This window comes from Leptidea sinapis, chromosome 25 (assembly GCF_905404315.1).
Source record: "Leptidea sinapis chromosome 25, ilLepSina1.1, whole genome shotgun sequence".
In the NCBI taxonomy this organism is placed as follows: domain Eukaryota; kingdom Metazoa; phylum Arthropoda; class Insecta; order Lepidoptera; family Pieridae; genus Leptidea; species Leptidea sinapis.
In genome coordinates this window covers 4656861-4677734 of record NC_066289.1, presented here as the reverse complement: position 1 = coordinate 4677734, position 20874 = coordinate 4656861, and the positions used below count along the sequence as shown (strand labels likewise).

At 37.7% G+C, this 20874-nt stretch overlaps 2 protein-coding genes across 3 annotated transcripts in view; one reads left to right on the top strand and one right to left on the bottom strand.

Annotated features, from left to right (window-relative positions):
- LOC126972073 (O-acyltransferase like protein-like) overlaps nt 1-20874 on the top strand; it is a 283177-nt gene that overhangs the window by 44043 nt on the left and 218260 nt on the right. The window lies entirely within an intron of this gene.
- The window catches only part of LOC126972071 (nose resistant to fluoxetine protein 6-like), a 35721-nt gene that overhangs the window by 3616 nt on the left and 11231 nt on the right, over nt 1-20874 (bottom strand). The window contains exons 3-12 of one of the 2 annotated variants that reach the window (XM_050818648.1): nt 16175-16321; nt 13952-14108; nt 13142-13259; nt 11165-11252; nt 8221-8387; nt 6874-7059; nt 6345-6524; nt 5879-6029; nt 2242-2425; nt 889-1031 (exon numbers count right to left, since the gene is read on the bottom strand). In XM_050818648.1, the coding sequence (XP_050674605.1) occupies nt 889-1031; nt 2242-2425; nt 5879-6029; nt 6345-6524; nt 6874-7059; nt 8221-8387; nt 11165-11252; nt 13142-13259; nt 13952-14108; nt 16175-16321 (1521 nt within the window). Of the gene's footprint in view, nt 1-888; nt 1032-2241; nt 2426-5878; nt 6043-6344; nt 6525-6873; nt 7060-8220; nt 8388-11164; nt 11253-13141; nt 13260-13951; nt 14109-16174; nt 16322-20874 lie in introns of those variants that run through there. The other variant, XM_050818649.1, reaches the window with a different exon arrangement.

Below are 20874 nucleotides of genomic sequence, written 5' to 3'. Positions count from 1 at the left end.
TTAGTCGACAGAGTGCAACGTGGGCACTATCCGACTTCAGTAATGGTTTGGTGACGTATTATATTCTATGAGTGATTTGAAAAAAAAAAAAAAAACTCTTGTGAAAAAGGCCCCTTAACAACACCATTTTTTTTTTTATGGAATAGGAGGACAAACGAGCGTACGGGTCACCTGGTGTTAAGTGATCACCGCCGCCCACACTCTCCTGCAACACCAGAGGAATCACAAGAGCGTTGCCGGCCTTTAAGGAAGGTATACGCGCTTTTCTTGAAGGTACCCATGTCGTATCGTCCCGGAAACACCGCACAAGGAAGCTCATTCCACAGCTTCGTGGTACGAGGAAGAAAGCTCCTTGAAAACCGCACTGTGGAGGACCGCCACACATCCAGATGGTGGGGATGATATCGTAACTTGTGGCGTGTCGTGAGAAGAAGAAATTCGGCGGCAGGAATCAGGTTGAACAGCTCTTCGGAACACTCCCCGTGATAAATGCGGTAGAAGACACACAATGAAGCGACGTCTCTAAGTGATCCAGCCGTTCACAGAGTACTGGGTCCCCGACAATTCGAGCTGCTCTGCGTTGCACGCGGTCAAATGGATCGAGCTGATACTGGGGTGCGCCAGATGACAGCAATACTCCATGTGAGGCCGGACCTGCGCTTTGTAGAGCGCTAGAATGTGGGCCGGCTTGAAGTATTGCCGTGCTCTATTTATGACGCCTAGTTTCTTTGAAGCCAGTTTGGCTTTGCCCTCCAGATGGCCACGGAATTGGCAATTGAATTAATACAAAAAATAATACAATAAATACGTTTAACAAGGATATAAATAAGTTTTATCAAGTGAGCGATACTCGCAAGAACATAATATATGTGTCCATTGCTAACTTACCATTGAATAAATGGTGACATGTCCCAGCTGGGTGTAGCTAGCCACGGTGTAACGAAGGATGATGAAATGGATGACGTAGGCGCAATATGAGAGCCTGCCGAGGATGGAGAACCCACGCCAAGTCAATAAATTGTACAGTGGATCTGGGTATAAAAAATAATATTATGATTGCTGTTAGAAGTTTGTTCTGGCTCTTGTCAATGCCATCCCCAGATATGTTGGCACAGCCGATGTTTCAGATTCGGATTAGCATTATAAGATCAACATTGTACTATTAAATTAATAATTTGCATATTTTATCATATTATAATTTGGACAATAATGTTTTTTTCATATGCTTGATGAATAAAACGTGATTCTAGTGGTAGTTTCTGGACTCTCAGGCGCTGTTAGTTTTGAGTGAGAAGAGTGGAGGTTACTCGGACTGAAGGGATTATTATACATTTGTTAATGAAAGTTCACTGGAAAATGGCAGAGACAATATCCAGAGGTCGATGGCGCGATAGGTTAAATTGTTGACTCACACACTCCCCCATTCGATTTTCCGCCGCAACGTACCAATGCTTTTGATTTATTGGAGTTTACTCCTCTAGAATTGATTTTTATATAAGGCGAAAAATATGGACAGTAAAATCTGCTCATCAAAATTTCATACTAACGTTTTTCTCATTTTAATAAAAACAGTCTTTGTCAGCTTACAAATAAGGCAACAATTAGCATTGTATTTTTCTGTCGGCCACCTAGCGTTACTTTTGATAATTATTTTATTTTGCAATAAGAAGTGTTGTGGTCAGTGAAAGTTAGTTTCCTAAACTCTATTAGATGGCGTTGAATCACAGACCCCATCCTAGTTCAATCACTTTTCAGTACCGCATTAATGGTAAGCATACGTAGTCGAAATTCAATGAAAGATCTGGGTGTGACATTTGACCAAAAGCTGACCTTCCACGACACGATGACACGACCACGATATGATTTTTTTATTAATACGCTTTTATTAGCTTCTGCTGTATGTCTGTTTGTTACCGACTCCATTGAACTTGATTTTGTTTAGTACCTGTTCAAAGACAATCGTTCTTGAGTACTGGAGTAAACTCCAGTCGTGCGTCGGAGCTGACACACACGCTTATTTTGTCGGTTTGGTTGTTTTCGATTTTCTAATTAAATCTGTAAGTTTATTCGATGCAACATTTTTTCAATATAAGGTCGGGAATGCTCTTATGATTCTTCTGGTGTTACAAGTCACAAGTATGGACTGCTGTGATCACTTACCAACAGGTAACCTGTGTCTTCGTTTGTTCTCTTCTTTCATAAAAAATTAAACATAATCATTATTCAGTTCGCTATACTCACTTTTGCATTCATTGATACATCCCAGCATGAAAATACTGAAGAAAATAGAAAGGAGAGTTCTGTCCAGCGCCGCGTACAATGCGCTTGCCCATTGCGGTGGCGCGACGTCAGAGAGGAATATCGCTCCGCAGAATACCACGACACTCCCCAAGTGGAGCGACACATGGCATAATGAAACAAACCACTGCAATCAATCACAATTTGAGAATAAAATAATGAAATAAAATAAAAAAATCGGCTAGGTATAAAACTGAATGAACCACATCTCTTGGGCGTCACGGTTTATCCTGCCTAAAATCGGCAGGCCGTATCAGTCGTCACGCCAGCATTAATGATCATCCGCAGGGCATTTGCCGCTCTTAATATACTAGCTGTTTTAAAGCCAAATGTTATTTCCCGCCGTTATGCCAAGCGTCCTGATGGAATGACGCTGTTGGCTTGGGTACGGGGAAGGGCGCTGGTGTGGGACCCGACTTGCGTCGACACTCTGGCTCCTTCTCATGTCCAAGTTACTTCAGCAAGCGTCGCAAATATGCCGGTCTCTGTCATACATCTTTGCGCCGTTTGGTGTTGAGACACTTGGCCTGTGGGGCCCAGAGGCGCGGAGAATGTACAAAGTACTATCTTCGCGCCTCAATAAGGCTAATCGAAACCCAAACACTGGCTGCTATTTCGTTCAACGGATCAGCCTAGCTATCCAACGCGGAAATGCTGCCAGTATTCTACGCTTCTTGGCACGTAATGATAGTTTTAATTTTATGTGGTCATAGTATTGTAAATATAGTTATAAGATTTGTTTTGTTTGAATAAATAAATTTGAGAATAATATCTATAATTTAGAGCCATAGACTTGCTGGTCGCGATTAAGCCTTTTATGGTATGACGCTGGTGGCTTAGGTATGGAAATGGTCACTACAAAAAGTGTAAACTGGCTTCTTGTAATGAGTAAGACTAATTCAGAATGACATGTTCATGATTGTGCCTTAGCCCTGAGGAGCGAACATTGTACATAGTACTTAATCCTTGCACTATAAAGGTGCCTCAATGAAGCTACTAGCTTTGCTATCCAATGTTGAAATATCCTTATATATTTTATATGTTTTGGTTATTAAAGATAATGTGAATACAAAAAAAACGTATTTTAAAGGGTAATCAAACTATATAATATAAGTAAGAAACAACGGTTGCAAAGTCTTTTAAATTGTAGCATCGACATCCCTAACACATCCATTGTGTAAAATAAGGCGCAATAGTCCTAAAAAGTAACATTTTTAAAAATCTACTTAAAATACTTCTACAAATACTACGATTCCAATTTTTTGACATGTTTATCTTCATTTCTTTATCTAAATTATCGCTGTTTCGAAAACACGATTACGAAAAAAAATCTCGGTAGATTTATTTTTTGAAAAATAGTCTTTTTTATTTAAATTGTTTATATTATCATAAAACTATGATAGCTATAAACACAAAACTTATTTTATTCGATAGTTTATTAGTATTTATAAGTTTTCACTGTGGGATTTATCAATACGCTTTATGAATTATTTTATATTAATTTTTTTCGTAATAAACCAAACGCGACGCCATGGTTCGCTCGCTTAAGCCAGCAGTACGCCTGTGACCACTGTCAAGGAAGGTACTGTGTTCGTGTCTCTCGGGCTCACATTACGTAAGATTTTAGCAAACAAGTACAAAGCGGGAATCATAGTAAAAAAATAATGTTGATGCGACAGCGTATTTGTTGAAATATATAGGTAAATGTAAGTCGGAAAGTACTAAAATAAAATTTACGTAATATTATTTTGAATATTATGCCACGCGGGATTTTTGTATATATGTACTTTAGGGAAGTTAGATCAATCCAAGATGACCGCCGCACAAAATTATGATTTCGGCAATATGGATATCGTGTCCGAGGTCCTCGAGGGTGCAGATAAGGATTATGTGATCTTTTTTGAAATCTAAGATGGCCGCCGCACAAAATTATGATTTCAGCAATATGGATATCGTGTCCGAGGTTCTCGAGGGTGCAGAGAACGATTTTCGGATCATTTTTGAAATCCAAGATGGCCGCCGCACAAAATTATGATTTCAGCAATATAGATATCGTGTCCGAGGTTCTCGAGGGTGCAGATAACGATTTTGTGATCATTTTTGAAATCCAAGATGGCCGCCGCACAAAATTATGATTTCAGCAATATGAATATCGTGTCCGAGGTTCTCGAGTGTGCAGAGAACGATTGTGTGATCATATTTGAATCCAAGATGGCCGCCGCACGAAATTATGATTTCAGCAATATGGATATCGTGTCCGAGGTTCTCGAGGGTGCAGAGAACGATTCTGTGATCATTTTTGAATTTCAAATATTTAGGTCTCTGGCTGTAAGATAAACAAGAACCTATATTTGTTTCTTTGAATGCCAGAAATCGAGCAAAAGATCTTTGAATTTTTTCCAACCTATCACTTTTTTTTTATGGAATAGGAGGACAAACGAGCGTAGGGTCACCTGTTGTTAAGTGATCACCGCTGCCCACAATATCTTGCAACACCAGCGTTGCCGGCCTTTAAGGAAGGTGTACGCGCTTTTTTTGAAGGTACCCATGTCGTATCGTCCCGGAAACACCGCACAAGGAAGTTCATTCCACAGCTTTGTAGTACGTGGAAGAAAGCTCCTTGTAAACCGCACTGTGGAGGACCGCCACATATCCAGATGGTGGGGATGATATCCTAACTTGTGGCGTGTCGTGCGAAGGTGGAATTCGGCGGCAGGGATCAGGTTAAACAGCTCTTCAGAACACTCCCCGTGATAAATGCGGTAGAAGACACACAATGAAGCGACGACTCTACGCAATGCCAAGTGATCCAGCCGTTCACAGAGCACTGGGTCCCCGACAATTCGAGCTGCTTTGCGTTGCACGCGGTCAAATGGAATTTATAAACAAACTAATGTTTTGGAAATTATATTTTTTTCACCAGTTTTTGTAATATGAACACATTAATGAGCGTTGAGGATCATATTGTTACTTTAAGCCCATGCCACCAGCGTTAATATCTTCTCGAAAAAACGCGTTAACTAGCGCTTCACGTCATTATTTAAAAGTACAAAAAGCAAAGGCCCTAGGAGAGATCCTTGGAGTATGCAAGAAAATGTAGTGTAACACATGGAATTTAAACTGTTTGTGATGACTCCTTGAGACCTACCACTCAGGTATGACTTAAACGAAAATAATAGGGTTAGAGAAGCCGTAGTTGAATAGCTTAGTAAGAAATACATTATGATCGACTTTATCAAACGCACTACCGAGATCCGTGTTAAATACTTCATTACAATATTACTCTACTTACTTCCAGATCGATATATCGATTCTGGTAGGAGTCATCAACGCTTTTGTGATTTCTTTAGTGTTGTTAGTGAGCATGAGCAACGGTGATCACTTAGAAGGAAAAGATGACCCGCACGGTCTTTTGTCCTCCTAATACATTAAAATTATAAGCTTAGAAAAATTCATTTCTTAAATAATTTTCTTCAAACATTTTTATTAAATGTATGGCTAATTAATACTGGTTAACAAAATAAAACAGCCAAAAGTCGATCTGCATTTCGTGAACCAACATTATACGCACAAAACAAACCTTTTTCTGGTTGAGTTTGATGGCAGCTTTCTGGTAGTGGGAGTGAATGAAGGCTGTTGCCATGCCGCATACATATCCAGACATGTTCATCCAACTCGGGAGGTACAGCTTTGGAAGTATTGATGAGTTCAAAAAGAATGTCCGAAGATCTCTGAAAGTAACAACTAATACCCGTCAGTATCTATCCTGACTCTGTGGTAATACTGATTCTTGGTTGCAGGTTTGACAGAACCTGCAGCCTAGCGAAACTCTAAGAAAAAGCGATTCACTCGATTGTATGTAACATTGATAGATTGACAGATGACGGCTATAATCTTGTAAAAAACGGAGATAGCTGAAATCCACTACGTTTTATGCAACTGTTTGCTTTCAAACTTAGCCGGATTATACTTTTTCGCCAAGGTCTTAAGCTAAGTGTACTTCTTAATAATTTTTTCAAATATAGGGTTTAGAAGTAAGATCTTACTCTGGGGATTGAGCGGTGATGATTGGAGATAGCTGGTACAGATAAGTAACGCAGCCTGCAGCGACTGTTGTGGCAAGGAGCAGGAACGCGAGCACTGCACTGGTGAGGAAAGGATACCGCATCAGGAGCAGTAGGACCAGGATACCAATGATGTGAAGCTGCATGTCTACCGCCAAGTACCTGATACATAATGAATTCGTATAAATTGACAAAAGATTTTTGGTATTTCGTTCGTTCTCAATTCAATTTAATTCAAATATAATTATTCAAAATATGATTTTTAATTAACTTATTAAACATCAAAATCTACCACACAATCTAAAAGATATGCCTCAGAACAATGGATGTAAGACACTCAGTGGGTATTTTTTTCAGGCAGCTATTGCCCAATCGGACCCAATAATAGGTCTTGATGTTGTTTTGAATGCCAGGTCATTTAGCAATCAAAATTTTAATACCAACGAACAAAATGAAATTCTATGTAAGTACCTCTTGGTATCCATTTGTAAGCTTAAATTTATAGGCTCACCAAGTATGACCCATGCAGAACTTGCCGAGCGGGATGTGATTGTGGACATAGAGCACGTGATACCACCACCGCTCGGAGCAGTCGTGGGCCTCGCGGTCCACGATCCAGGCCCACTGTGGCCCACTGCCCAGCTGGGGGTACCACGCTATCGTGAACCACAACGCGAATATTGCTACTGGTGTGAGCCTGAAAAGTGATGTCGGCAACCATTTATCTGTGTGTAAATAGTCAGTACTTTATAATAAAATCGTAAGTCTGCTGTATATGTACTAAACATGTAGGTATGTGTCTTTAAATATTTTTCAAAAAAATATATGCTCTAGAGTCTAAGCAGCTTATTATAAGCACGTTGTATGGACCAGCATCCCTTGCAAATATCTTAAGGAAAGTAACGTCCCGTCCCACGACGTTGTCACGAGCAGTGCCATTTCAGCGAGCATAACAAGCCCTGAACCCTGGCATGACCATTAACCCTGTTCTAAAAAAGCATATAATATACATCACCCAATAAAAAACGAAATAACTCGACTAAACCGAGTAGTAGTTAATCGTGGTGTAAAAACATAATTGTAATAATAATTAAAACTATCACAGATTTCTTTAAAAAAAATTACTAATGTGCCTATGGGACATACATTTCATGAATTATCATGAATACATTGAGAAGCAACAGCAATTTATATATAACATGAATAGCTCTTTTCTCTAGTACAAAAATGGTATTATATCGGCTGCATTGCTTCATTATAATAATATATTCATAAGATATCTCTGATTCGATCTCGCAGAGAAATTCCAAACATAAGGTATGTTGCTCTCTGAGTGACCATGAGTTTTCTCATCAGGCGTAATAGCGTAAAGCGTCATCACTGGCACTCACTAGTTAAAAACCTTCGTCTTTAGACACTGCGGTATTTGGGACAAGAAGATTTTTACGGAGCGTCCCGAACCCTGCCAATTCGAGGTGGATTCGACCAGTGACCACTTTCGCGAAATTGGACCTGCCTAACAGGATTCAGGTCGAATCAGAAATGAGAAGATCCGCAGGTGAACCAAAGTCACCGATAGCCCAAATGATTGCGAAGCTGAAGTTTCAGTGGGCAGGGCACATAGCTCGGTGGTGAGATGGCTAGTGGGGCAGCAATGTCCTCCAATGGAAGACACAGTGTTGTTAGCCCCCCCTCAAAGTGGACCGATGATCTAATCAGGATCGCCGGAATAGTTTGGATGAGGGCAGCGCAGGACCGATCGTCGTGGCGATCTTTGGGAGAGGCCTTTGTGCAGCAATGGGCGTCTTCCAGATTATAAGATGATGATGATGATGATGATGAAGATATCTCAATTCACCTTATCCATCGGTACAGAATACTAAGCAGACATTTGCCAAATGTTAATGTTGTCTTCTCGGAAACTATGAGCGATGTGTACGCCATGAGGAAGCCGGAGATTGAGAAGAATGCTTGTATCCAGACTGGAGAGTTCAGCACTATCTTCCAAACTATGCTGTCGAATGTCTGAAATTCATATCATACATTGTTACTAAGGTTCCTAGCCAACTCATTTACATTACCATCCCAGAGAGTAAAAAAATGAAAAAAAACTGTTTTTATCCGAGAGAGGGTCTCCATTTGCCATGGTCCTATCAAATCCTTTATCCGATCCTCTCACAAAAACCCTCTATCTTTATTGAGTCTCAATCTGATAGTATAGTAGGTAGCAACTCAAGAAGACATAAAAAGTCAATTTTTTTTCATAATGTATTAATTTTGACGAAAACAATAAATGAAGCGTCAATTTTAGCGAGAAGAAATGTTGATCTTCCCAAAGCACTGCAATCAACGTTCACGATTATTGTTCCCAATATATTATCTACAGATAGAGATAAATTACTACCTTCTACTGTGAGTAATTAGCTGTCACTGAAGCTGTCCCAATATACCCGATAAGTCATACTTATCGCCTTATATTGGGACGCGTGAATTGCAATTTACATACAAACTTCTATCGCTGGTAAGCTATTCGTAGTCCTTTTGACAAACAGCGTGTACGGATAAGGCTGTGGATAAGGTGAGTTACCGTCGATAAGTTTATTGGGACAGAAAAGTCAACGATAGTTACGAATTTATCTCAAGTTGATAGACTGAATATTGGGAAAGGTCGTACTAACTCAACATTTTATTTTCAATAATTGTCACTAGTTCTTCTTTTTCCACTTTGCTTTTTTCTCAATCTTACACGATAACTAACTCATAAAGCTCTTATTGTTACTGCATTAATTTCTTTTCGCCTTTCTTGTTGTAGATGGAATGTGAATCATTATTGTGTTTTGGTTTGAAAGGCACTGTAGCTAGAGAAATTAGTGGGCTAATGAGACTCAACATCTCTTAAAGTCTTTTTATAGAATCCTGCACTGCATTGTAATCAGGGTGTGTCACTTTCTGTCAGATGAAAGTCTTGCTCATATTTTCATCACTTTTTCCCATAAAAAGCTTTAGATTGTTGATAGTATAAGCCCGAATCAAATCGCAACGACCGTGTTGCTAGCAGAGTATTATACAGGATGTCCCAAAGTTATGGGACATGAAGGGAAAGTACCTTAAATATCGTAGATAGGGTATTTTACTGAAAGAAGACTTTATGTTATTTTTAAAAGTTAGTAATTCTGCATTCAAAGATTTTCTAAAAATTACTTACCTCGTCTGGGAATCGAACCGACTTAATTGTAAAAAAACACCCCTTCTTTTATGATATGTAGATATGAGAAAGTAGTCAATTAAGTGGGTATTTTTTTGTAAATTAATTAATTTAATGCTCAAAATGTGGTCCCTCCTGTCTTACGCAAATCGAAGCAATGAGTCCGCTCCCTTTTGATTTTCTTATCATTTTATGGTGAATACTCGATATGATATGGCACAATTCTGTTTATAACTCACCCACGTTCTCGTATCCCTTTTAAACTAAAAAAAAAACTATGCTTTAAAGTATTTTAATTATGAAGTGGGTACTTATTTACGAATAATCAATGCTATCTATGGAATGATAATATCTCTACTTTTCGAAAATCGTCGTCGGCAATAAATAACTTTCTTGAAATTTGACTCAAACATTTTACGCTCCTTTCTTTAAAAAAAAATATGTTACTTAAGAAGAGATTAGGTTTTGGCCATTCTTTCGATTGGCATTATAAAAGTAGGGATGTTTTTTTTTGTACATTTGAGTCGGTTCGAGTCCCAGACGAGGCAAGTAATTTTTAGAAAATCTTTTAATGCAGAATTACTAACTTTTAAAAATAACATAAAGTCTTCTTTCAGTAAAATACCTATCCCTATCTACGATATTAAAGGTACTTCCCCTTCATGTCCCAAAACTTTGGGACACCCTGTATAACATATAAGTGCAGACATAAGAGGTTACGTCTTATCAGCCCAAATTCCAATAGATTTCGCCTTGCTGTCTTTAATTTATTGTAAAACCAAATGAAGATTTTTTTATTATTTAACAAATATATAGATACAAGAATAATATTCTGAAATACGGGCCCAGAGAATGTACAAAGTACAATCTACGCGCCTCAACCCCTGTTCAGTAGCCTTCTACTGGAAACCCAAGCGCTGGCAGCTTTGAGCGAAGAAGAAAGTAAGGATGATTGTAGCTATCCAATGCGGAAATGCTGCCAGTATTCTTGGTACACTTCCCCGTAATGATATGTAGTTGTAATTGAAATTAATCCTAGTATTGTAAATATAGTTAGATTTGCTAATTTTGAATATATAAATAAAATCTGAAATTATATTATTAAATATAATCATGTTTGTAGATTTTTTTTATGAAAAAAAGGGATGAAACGAGCAGGACGTTCAGCTGATGGTAATAAATACGCCCTGCCCATTACAATGCAGTGCCGCTCAGGATTCTTGAAAAACCCCAAATATTCTGAGCGGCACTACAAATGCGCTCGTCTCCTTGAGACATAAGATGTTAAGTCTCATTTGCCGAGTGATTTCACTAGCTACGGCGCCCTTCAGACCGAAACACAGTAATGCTTACACACTGCTTCACGGCAGAAATAGACGCCGTTGTGGTAGCCATAATCTAGCCGGCATCCTGTTCAAAGGAGCCTCCCACTGGTAGGTAAAGGTAAAACTCGAAAAAAAATATCAAAGGAAAAGTTTACTAGTCTGAATTTGAATTTTTTTACGAAATCTCTATTGCGGTGATCCCTTTTCTGTGGGGGCGCCTAGAATGCAGTCCAATCCGACCATGAGCTCTCGTATTTGTTATTAGTACGTACCTTTTCAATAAACTGTGGATTGTCGATGTAGGAGTAAACATATATGAGGATGACGTGAGCGAATATAACACACTGTATGCCAATATATCTGAAATAAAACAAGTTATTATAATTATAGAAAGATGAAATTGTTCATCAGAAAGCAGCCAAGGGCCGCTGTAATAACAAATAATAAAACTGTGCGGAACCCTGGTATAATTATTATTTTATTAATACAGTTGTAGGCTTCATTGCACAGGATACAAGCTAAATAGGATACCTACCGACAAAGAAGGCTTACTATAGTATAGTAAACAGATAGAGGATAATAATGCATGGATCTTGTCTGGGTCCTAAAATTGTATAGTATTATAATAAGTCGATTAAGCAATTTTTTTATGATATGATTTAAAAGATGGGCTGGGAATTTATTATAGGTCTTCTCTCCCTGTAAAAGCCCCTTTACGACCTGATGTTTGCCAAGTATTGTTGCAATATGTTATGTTATTATCACTCCCTATGGTAAATAAGTTATAAACTGACATGACTGGCCTAATGAGACTTAACATATTATGTCTTAAAGAGACGTAAATGCAATGTCGTTCAGAGTTTATAAAGAACCCTGAGCGGCACTGCATTGTGATGGACAGGGCGCACCACTTATTTTTGTTTTGCTCGTCTCAACAATTGTTCTCATAAAAAAATATGAAATAGTTATAAGAATAATATTTCACGTAAGATAAGAGAGATAAAAAGAGGACGTACTAGGTGGCGCAAAAGTAATCACCTGACTTCTTAATGCTTAAATGACTATAATATATTTTGTTAATAAAAAGAACTTTCTGGTTGTCGTTAACGTATATGCGGATTTGTAATGTTATTTTGTTAAAGTATTGCATATGATATCTTTAGATAACAATATTTTGCATTACTGTTCCCAGAACTTCTAGCGATATATTCGTCGCGTTTGCTACGATATTTTTGCGACAGCCAAAGACTGTGGCAGTTAACTAGGGCAATGTTGCAACTGCAAATCGCCAAATTGAGGGATTGAGTAGCCAAGATCGCTGGGAATAAAATATCTATGATCGCACGTGTCGTGTAGGTTGCACCGCCATTCTGGAACAACATATCCTCCAAAATCAGTTCATTTTGCGGTGTCAGAAACTTGGTAATCATGTTTCTGTATCGCTCACCTCTCACAGTAGCATTCCTCGATAATTTGGGCTAACCACATTTTTTGCAGAAACACCACACCAGAAAGGGACTGTTAGATTATTCAGGAGTTTTAGTGACCCAAAAGCGATAATTTTACTTGTTAGGAAGATGATGATACTTTTCTGATGATACTCTTGTTTTGATACAGTATCATGAACTACTGAGTTTAAATAAGATGAGCGGTCTGCAGGCGATTTCTTCGGCACTGTTTGCGAACGTTTTTTTTATCAGAACATCTTTAAATTCTTTGCCAATATCCGCTGTAAACAAGAGTGGCAATGAGTTTCTTGCTACTTTTTCTCATTAGCTCAACCCTTTACGAAGTAGCGGTAGATTCAATCAGAAAACATTATTTTTTTAATGAGCGTAATTTCCGTGATCTACATGAAAAAAGTGATAAATAAAACACCGTCTACAGGGCATCAATTTCGTAGCTCGTTGTCTGATCGGCTTGGACACTTCACAGCACCGATCTCAGCTGATCGACTGCTCTGAGACAGAAATATTAGCGCAGTTTGTGTGGGATTACCAGGGGATTAACGACGAAATTTACGTTCAGTTTACACCATATACTGATTATTAGGTAGAAATAACGATTTCTTGTAGAGAATGGTGCTCCAAGACTTTTCAGTGTGTGCATTTATTATTTTCACAAGTGTAGCTAAAAGTTTAAAAAAAATACAGCACATTATAAAGAAGTACTTTTGCGCCACCCATTATTTAAAAGGTCCTATATATTATATCGTCACAAAGGAACAGATAGTTTCACATTTAACTCACCTCATTCCTTCTAGGCAGGCAAGGTCCTTCATCCGAGCGTCGTGTCTTGGTTTACTTCGGTCATAATTAAGTATGTGCCAATTTTTCTTCAGTGAAAATGCCATTAAATATTTATTACCTAGAAATCACTCATAAATATAAGAAGGAAGTAAGAACTTTACTTACTATTATGAGTATCTATCATAAATTTATGCATTTACATATATAACTGGTCTCGCCATAAATATTCTTACAGCTAAATACTTCTATTTTTTATTCTTTGAATTCAAATTTGGAACGCGTTTATTATGCTAGAAACTTCGATAATTTCCCCTCCTTTCATATTATCTTTTTTTTCGAGGTTAATATTATAAATAACAATAATGGAATCGGGTGTTAAGGAAAACAAAATTGCAGGTATGGCTACGAATTTTAAAAATATACCCATTAACATACGTATTAAAAACTAGACTCCCAACCCTATTAAAAGTCGTCAAAAAATGTCCGATTGGCGTGATATATGTTACATATAATGTAATTTACAGTAATAATGAATAACATTAAAACATTTATTCAAATTTATGCCTTATTTCGTGACAGTAATGTTCAAAGTCTATTGTAACAAACTCTGCCTAATAGACACGTAAGCAGAGTTTTGTTTGCACATTTTGGTTACAACCCTTAAATCTCTTCAATTTGTATATCACAAAGTACTTATTGTATGATCAGTTACTGATGCAACGATTAGAGCTCATAGAGGATAACATGAACACTGGGACAGTGTTGAAAAAATATCTTTATATCTCACATAGTAAAAACTTAATTACAAACCGTCGCATCTTCCACACTTGTCCCCCAGGATATGTAAACCAGTTGCGAGGAGGGTAAGGACCAGAAGCAGTATCACCACTACCCACAACACCTGGGATGACTGGGAGTTTCTGCTCTCTCCGACGGTGCTGCACCAGGTCGCGTTGAGAAGTTCCGCCTGCGATAGCATGTAACTTTAGCATTTTTATGCCAAACTTCAATAGAGGAGCGTGGCGCTGATTGACTTTAAAACTTTAACTTTTTTAACTTATCTATACCTATGTTATACCTAAAGTATATTCGCAATGCAAACACAATTCAATCAACCAACTTAAGTGAGCGGGGGCGGGGTACTGGATATTCGTCGGTTAGGTAATGATCATGACGTATAGTAAGCAATCGCTACGAGCTACGGTGGATTTATATAAGACTTGCTGATACCCCGCGACGTCCTTCGCGTACATATTTTTACACCTTGGGTTACATTATTGGACTTTTAGTAGGGATCCCTAATTTTTGAAAATGTAATGTACCCTATATCAACCGGGGATAATGTAGCTTCCCAACAGTGAAAGAATTATTCAAATCGGTTCAATAGTTGCGGAGCCTATTCAATACAAACAAACAATGTGGCGTTCACGTAAATGCTCTTGGACGCCACGGGTTATCCTGCCTAAAATCGGCAGGCCGTATCAGTCGTCACCCCAGCATTAATGAAGTCATCCGCAGGGCATTTGCCGCTCTTAATATACCAGCTGTTTTAGAGCCAAATGGTATTACCCGCCGCGATGGCAAGCGTCCTGATGGAATGACGCTGGTGGCTTGGGCACGGGGAAGGGCGCTGGTGTGGGACGCTACTTGCGTCGACACTCTGGCTCCTTCTCATGTCATGTTACGTCAGTTGGTGCTGGGGCTGCTGCTTCGACTGCCGAAGACAGCAAGCGTCGCAAATATGTTGGTCTCAGTGAGTCATACATCTTTGTGCCGTTTGGTGTCGTGACACTTGGCCCGTGGGGCCCAGAGGCGCAGAGAATGTTCAAAATACTATCTTCGCGCCTCAATAAGGCTACTGGAAACCCAAGCGCTGGCAGCTATTTCGGTCAACGGATCAGAATTGCTATCCAACGCGGTAATGCTGCCAGTATTCTTGGTACGCTTCAACGTAATGATAATTTTAATTTTATGTAGTCGTAGTATTGTAAATATAGTTATAAGATTTGTTTTGTTTGAATAAATAATTTATAACAAACAATCAAATCTTTCCTCTTTATAATATTAGTATAGATATGTGTTCCTAATGTGGTATCTGACAGCGACTACTACACCACGTTTTTATCAGTGGCGTGAGGCAAAGCGAGCACCATCATGCTTGTAAAAAGTGGCTCATTTCTTTAACATTCGTATAACCAGAAAATAATTGAATAACTTTACAAATGTTGGAGAATGCGTCTTGCCTCTCGACACGGGCTTGATAGGACGTCACGATGTCACAACGTAACGTAACGTAACAAGAAATCATTTTCGGTTTTAGGAGTGTCTTAGAGAGAACTTCTTTAGATACGTTGGCTAATGGTTTTGATGAAATCAAAAGGTTAAATTAAATAAATTTGTAAAATATTGTTTCCAGCTATTATTATTCTTTTAAAAGGAGTGAAAAGTGAATCTAATGAAGAAATTCGATACATTTTAAAATTCATTATATTTTAAAAAGGAAAAAATAAAAAAGCAAACTGTGATAAATATTTGCAACGTTTATGACCTAATGCAGTGTCAGTAAGAGAAACAGAAAGCACCTCAAAATCCACCTCACTCTGATGGTGAAATAGACGCCATTTTAGAAAAAGTGAAGCAAGATTGACGTATCAGCAGATACATAGGTAAAGAAATGGGACGAAGCCACTGAAAGAAACCTGATGAAGCGTGTACTCATTTGCGGTTCTTTTTTAAGATGTAAATAAACCGAATCCTTTTTGAAGAGATTGATTGACTGACAACTTTTTTCTTAGTGATTGTTTCACTTAGTCCATGACCAAATTTAAATCTTAATAGTCAATAACTTTTAATTGAGATAAAGAGGCTGTTTCGTTTTTGATAGATTTCATATTAACTTGATTTCTCTTGGCATCCCTGATAAATCAGGCCTTGATAGACTAACAAGCATCTAACGCAATCCCACAAGGAGGAGCCCTTTTTCTTTGAGAGATCCTGATCCTAAGAACAGAGCACATGAGCTGCTACCCCTACCTCCAGGCCATACTGCTGCACAGTCTCGTTGACACACTTTTCTGCCGCGGCTCGCCAGTCGCTTGTGTTCCCGTCGCACCGGGACACGCACACGCCGCGGTGGATCTGGCTTCTGTTGTAATGCTTCAGTGATTGCGATGAGTATTCCTGAAATAACAAACTTAATATTGAGACTTCTTAGTTTCCATAACAGACAGATATGGGACTATCCAATGTGGTCAAAATATTGGTATATTGGTATTCCGAATAAATACACACTCCACTTAATAAAATAAATTGAATATTACATAAAAATCAGTACGAATCAATGGCCTGGAAGGCGTCGCAAGATACGCTAGGAGTTCTGTAATTCATCCAAGGCACTCTACTGCGTTGATAACCATACGCTTATTGTAAAACTGAAATTCTTTGGAGTATCAACATCTTCGGTTCTGATAATTTATCTGGTGGGGAGCAAATAGTGCCCATACGCGGTCTCACTTCTGCAGAATCCTCAATAAAAATGGTAGTGCCTCAAGGTTCTTTACTGAGTCCTTTCCTATTTCTAGTTTATATCAATGATCTTCCGTATCTAGTAGGTAGATAAAATGTCAGATATAATTTTATTTGCCGATGATACATGAATTAGATTCCCAACTCGTGGTCACACCAGTTTGTCACACCAGTGTGACTACGAGTAATTTTATTTCCTCGTCGTCACACTAAGGGTTTTACTACACCCTGTTGGTAAGTGATATAATAAGTGATGTGTCAATTTCTATTATCATGATCTCGACATTCTCGATAGTTTGGAAGACGAGGAAAAATTTATTTTCCGTCCATAGTCATTCGTTATCTTAGGAAAAAAAATGCTCGTAGTCACACTAGTGTGACAAACTGGTGTGACCACGAGTCGGGAATCTAAATTATAAATAAAGTAATAATGCCCTCAGCGTTATTTCTCACTGGTTTCAAAATGTATTAAATTATTTCTACCATTTGGTAACATTTACTGAACAAATAGTTAAACTAAATAATATAACTCTTGACTTAGTTTCTCACACAGTGTTCATAGGAGTTGCATTAGATTCTAAATTGCAATGGGGCCCCCATATTGAGAAATTGACATCCACTACTAACGTATTTTTAATTACTTACATAATTACTTTTTGACTCGCTAGCGCACTTATTTTTGTAAACATTTTATGACTATTTACAAAAGCTTTATAATTTTACGTAAATAAAAAAATCATATCATTTCATTTCTGCTGGCTGGCTGGTTCACATTAAGGCAAGAAATAGCGCACATGATATGTCTTATGGAAATGTTTAATCATAATTTATAATCTAACAAGTATGGCATTTAAAAAACTCATAACGTGTATCAAATGATGACTCTTTGACTTACATTATCTCGACGTTTCAATATAAATCTTGGCATGTTGCGACTGCAAGTGGCAACTTACCACATAAAATGTTGAAACTACATTAAAAACTCTAAGCAGGTTATTATGAAATATTTGTTATAATAATAGCTGACCGTTGTATGTCAATAGTCGTTAAAGTTTAGCAGGTCATCGAAAATTTGAAATAGTTTATTTATTTACATTAGTTAGAATGGTGGCGCTAGTCACCTATGCAATGTTATGTTCAGTACCCGAAAGGTAATCCTAGTACAGTGTCACCAACTTATCTGTGAACTCATGGGTGTCGCCACCGTCATTTCAGTGTTGCTAATTAATTCCAATGTGCATAAAAGTCGGGGCATATTTAACGCTTAAAATTCAGAAGTATCGCAATAAAACACACAAAACACTCGAAAGTAGTAAACATTGACAGTCGAATGACATTTCAACATGGGGACATCTTTCCTATTTTTGCCACTACACAGATAAGTTGGTATTACTATACTAGACTCTGATGTGCGTCTGTTTGTCCACCAGCAGGCTATATCTCACAGTGACTTCATAAATGCGGTTTAAGACATTTATTGTTCCATAAAGGAATTTCCACTTAAATGGAACTAATAGGCTAGTGGGTAACAAAATTGCATCTTAAAGCGTACAGTAGATAGATACATAATAATTAAAATAGGTTTAGTATGTAAGTAAAGCTTATATAAATTTCTAATTTCTACTACATATTATAATATTTTATAAAAAATATAATACCTGTGGGTAGTTTTAAAAGACAATCGCATAAAAATCATACCGACGTGAGACGGTCGACGTCAACAGTCGACGCGAGCCACGGTTCAGTCACTACTTGATACTCAGTTACTCACTACACAAGATTACATAGATTCATAGGTATCGATTTCCTAGATGTGACAACAGAAAGTATTTTTTCTATTTAGTGCGTCAGCAATTAATTTCAAGAGATTTCTATTTATGTTTAAGTTTTATTGCTAAAATGGACCTTTAGGAGTTTTTTTTAAATATGTATACTTTTGTACTCTTTAATATTTTTAGAAAGTTTGTTATACAGTTCCGCTCTTTCAAAAGTTATATTTTATTTACCATAATTATCTAGTTCTTGGTTGGCGTAAGATTAAATTGCTATATTGTTGCAATTCTTAACCGTTGAAATTGAGAATATTTATTTTTTATTATTAATGTATGGATGTATGTATATTGAATATAATTAATGTATTTCTTTTGATAATAATTTTCGGATATAGATACAAGTGTATTATTTGTAGGTTGTATATTCATTAATTTTGTTTATTTACCATATTACCCAGTTTATTACCCATAAACTAGCCGGCTTCCTGTGTAAAGCAGCCTCCCACTGGTAAAGGTTCTAAATATAAGGAAAGTTTGTCTGACTTCCTGCAGCTCGGGTATTTACTAATGGCGAAGGCGTCACTCAGATCTTTGAAAGTGAAAAGCCGCCCGTACGTGCAGTCAGTTAGAACCTATATTTAGTGACCACTATTTCTAGGTGAGTTTACAGGTTGACTGTAGTTCCGCCTTTGCCCTCGTGTCTGGTGAGTCGCGCCTTAACAGACACGGTGTTCATTCTGATAAAAGTGTTTCATTCGTTTCATTCAGACGAAGCATACAACACTTATCCCGGACACCATTAGTGTGGTTGGCTGCGATCGCAATATTTTGAATTACTTTCGATACATCTAGAGAACGTCGCAGAAATCCCGATAATATTACTAACAAGCGCTTAGGTCCGTATTGAAAAACATGTCTCAAACAGGTACATTTTGGTGTTTGTTTTGGCACTATCATCACATATTCTTTGCTATCATTACAATTGTGCATAAACGATATTATATAGACACGGACTACGTATTGAGACATCTTTTGCAAGCGTCGTGATATGTTACATGGGCACACTAGCCCCCTCATTCATAATGGACCGCTAACTTTAAACAGCCGCTTAGGAGTGTTTTTTCTCATTGTGACTTAGGTCGATAGAAGAAGACAGAGTGAGAATTAGCAATGCTTTAAGGTTGCAGACTATTATGAATAAGGGGGTAAAAGTTTTGTACTTCTAGCTAAACGGAACTATTTGAATTTCGAATGTTATAATTTTTGAAACGTTTCAAACTTCTTAGTAATAAAAAAAACAATTGGCGGGAAATCATTTGTCAATTGTTTTTATCAAGATTTTAGAGCGGTGATTTTTTATGATTTTAAAAGTTCTCTCTCTGCTGAAATTGAGAGAGATCGGGTTTATTTTCATGACGAATCTCGTGAAGGGCGGCCTTCAACTACCGCCAACGAAAATATTGTGGTTACTGTTAAGCGGCTAATTGGAGATAACCCTCGGATTACTTATGAGACAATTCGAGGACTATTGGGGCAATCCCCAAATCATCCAATTATACGAAGAATACTTTTATACGAATACTTTTATACGAAGAATTGAAAGTTCGTAAACTTTATTGGATCCCTCATGAATTGACAGCGGAGCAGAAGCGGGCTCACGTGGAATGGTGCTCATAGATGCTAATGAAGTAGGACCATGGACATTCTAATACTGTTTATGACATTGTCACAGGAGACGAAACGTGGATTTATTCTTTTGAACCCGACAAAAACAGCAATCTTGTGAATGTGTGTTTGAAAATGAGAACAGGCCAACAAGAGTGAGGCAGACGAGAAACGTTGGTAAAAAAATCATCGCATTTTTTTTCTCAGCTACGGGTCCCATCTACACAATTCCACTTGAATAGCCTCGACCTAGCACCCTGCGATTTCTGTATTTTGCCCTTGAATCAAAGAATTGATGAGAGGTTTCACTTTTACCACTTCCGAAGATAGCGTTCAATCAGCACGTAGAAAACATGCCTTCAGATCTGTAGTTCTCCTGTTTTAAAAAATGGTTCGATCGATTGAAAAAATGTTTAAAATGTAAAGGAGAGTAGGTATTTTGAAAAGCATTAAACATCATATTTGGGTAAAAACTTTTAGTGTGACCTACGTATTATATAGGTATTCAATGCAACCTTACCTATTGAACTTCTGACAGTTTGCTCATAAAAGTAACGTTTGACATAACACATTATTATTATGTTCACAGGTAAATGTTACGAGTTTTTTTTTATATGTGGTGACGTCTAGTTTTTTTTTTAAATATCATTTATAACAATATTATTTTGAAAATTATAGGAGCTGAAATATGTTTAAAATTTGTCCAGCCTAGCGAAACTCTCTGAGAAAAAAGCGATTCACTCGATTGTCTGAAACGTGCAGTCATCGCTA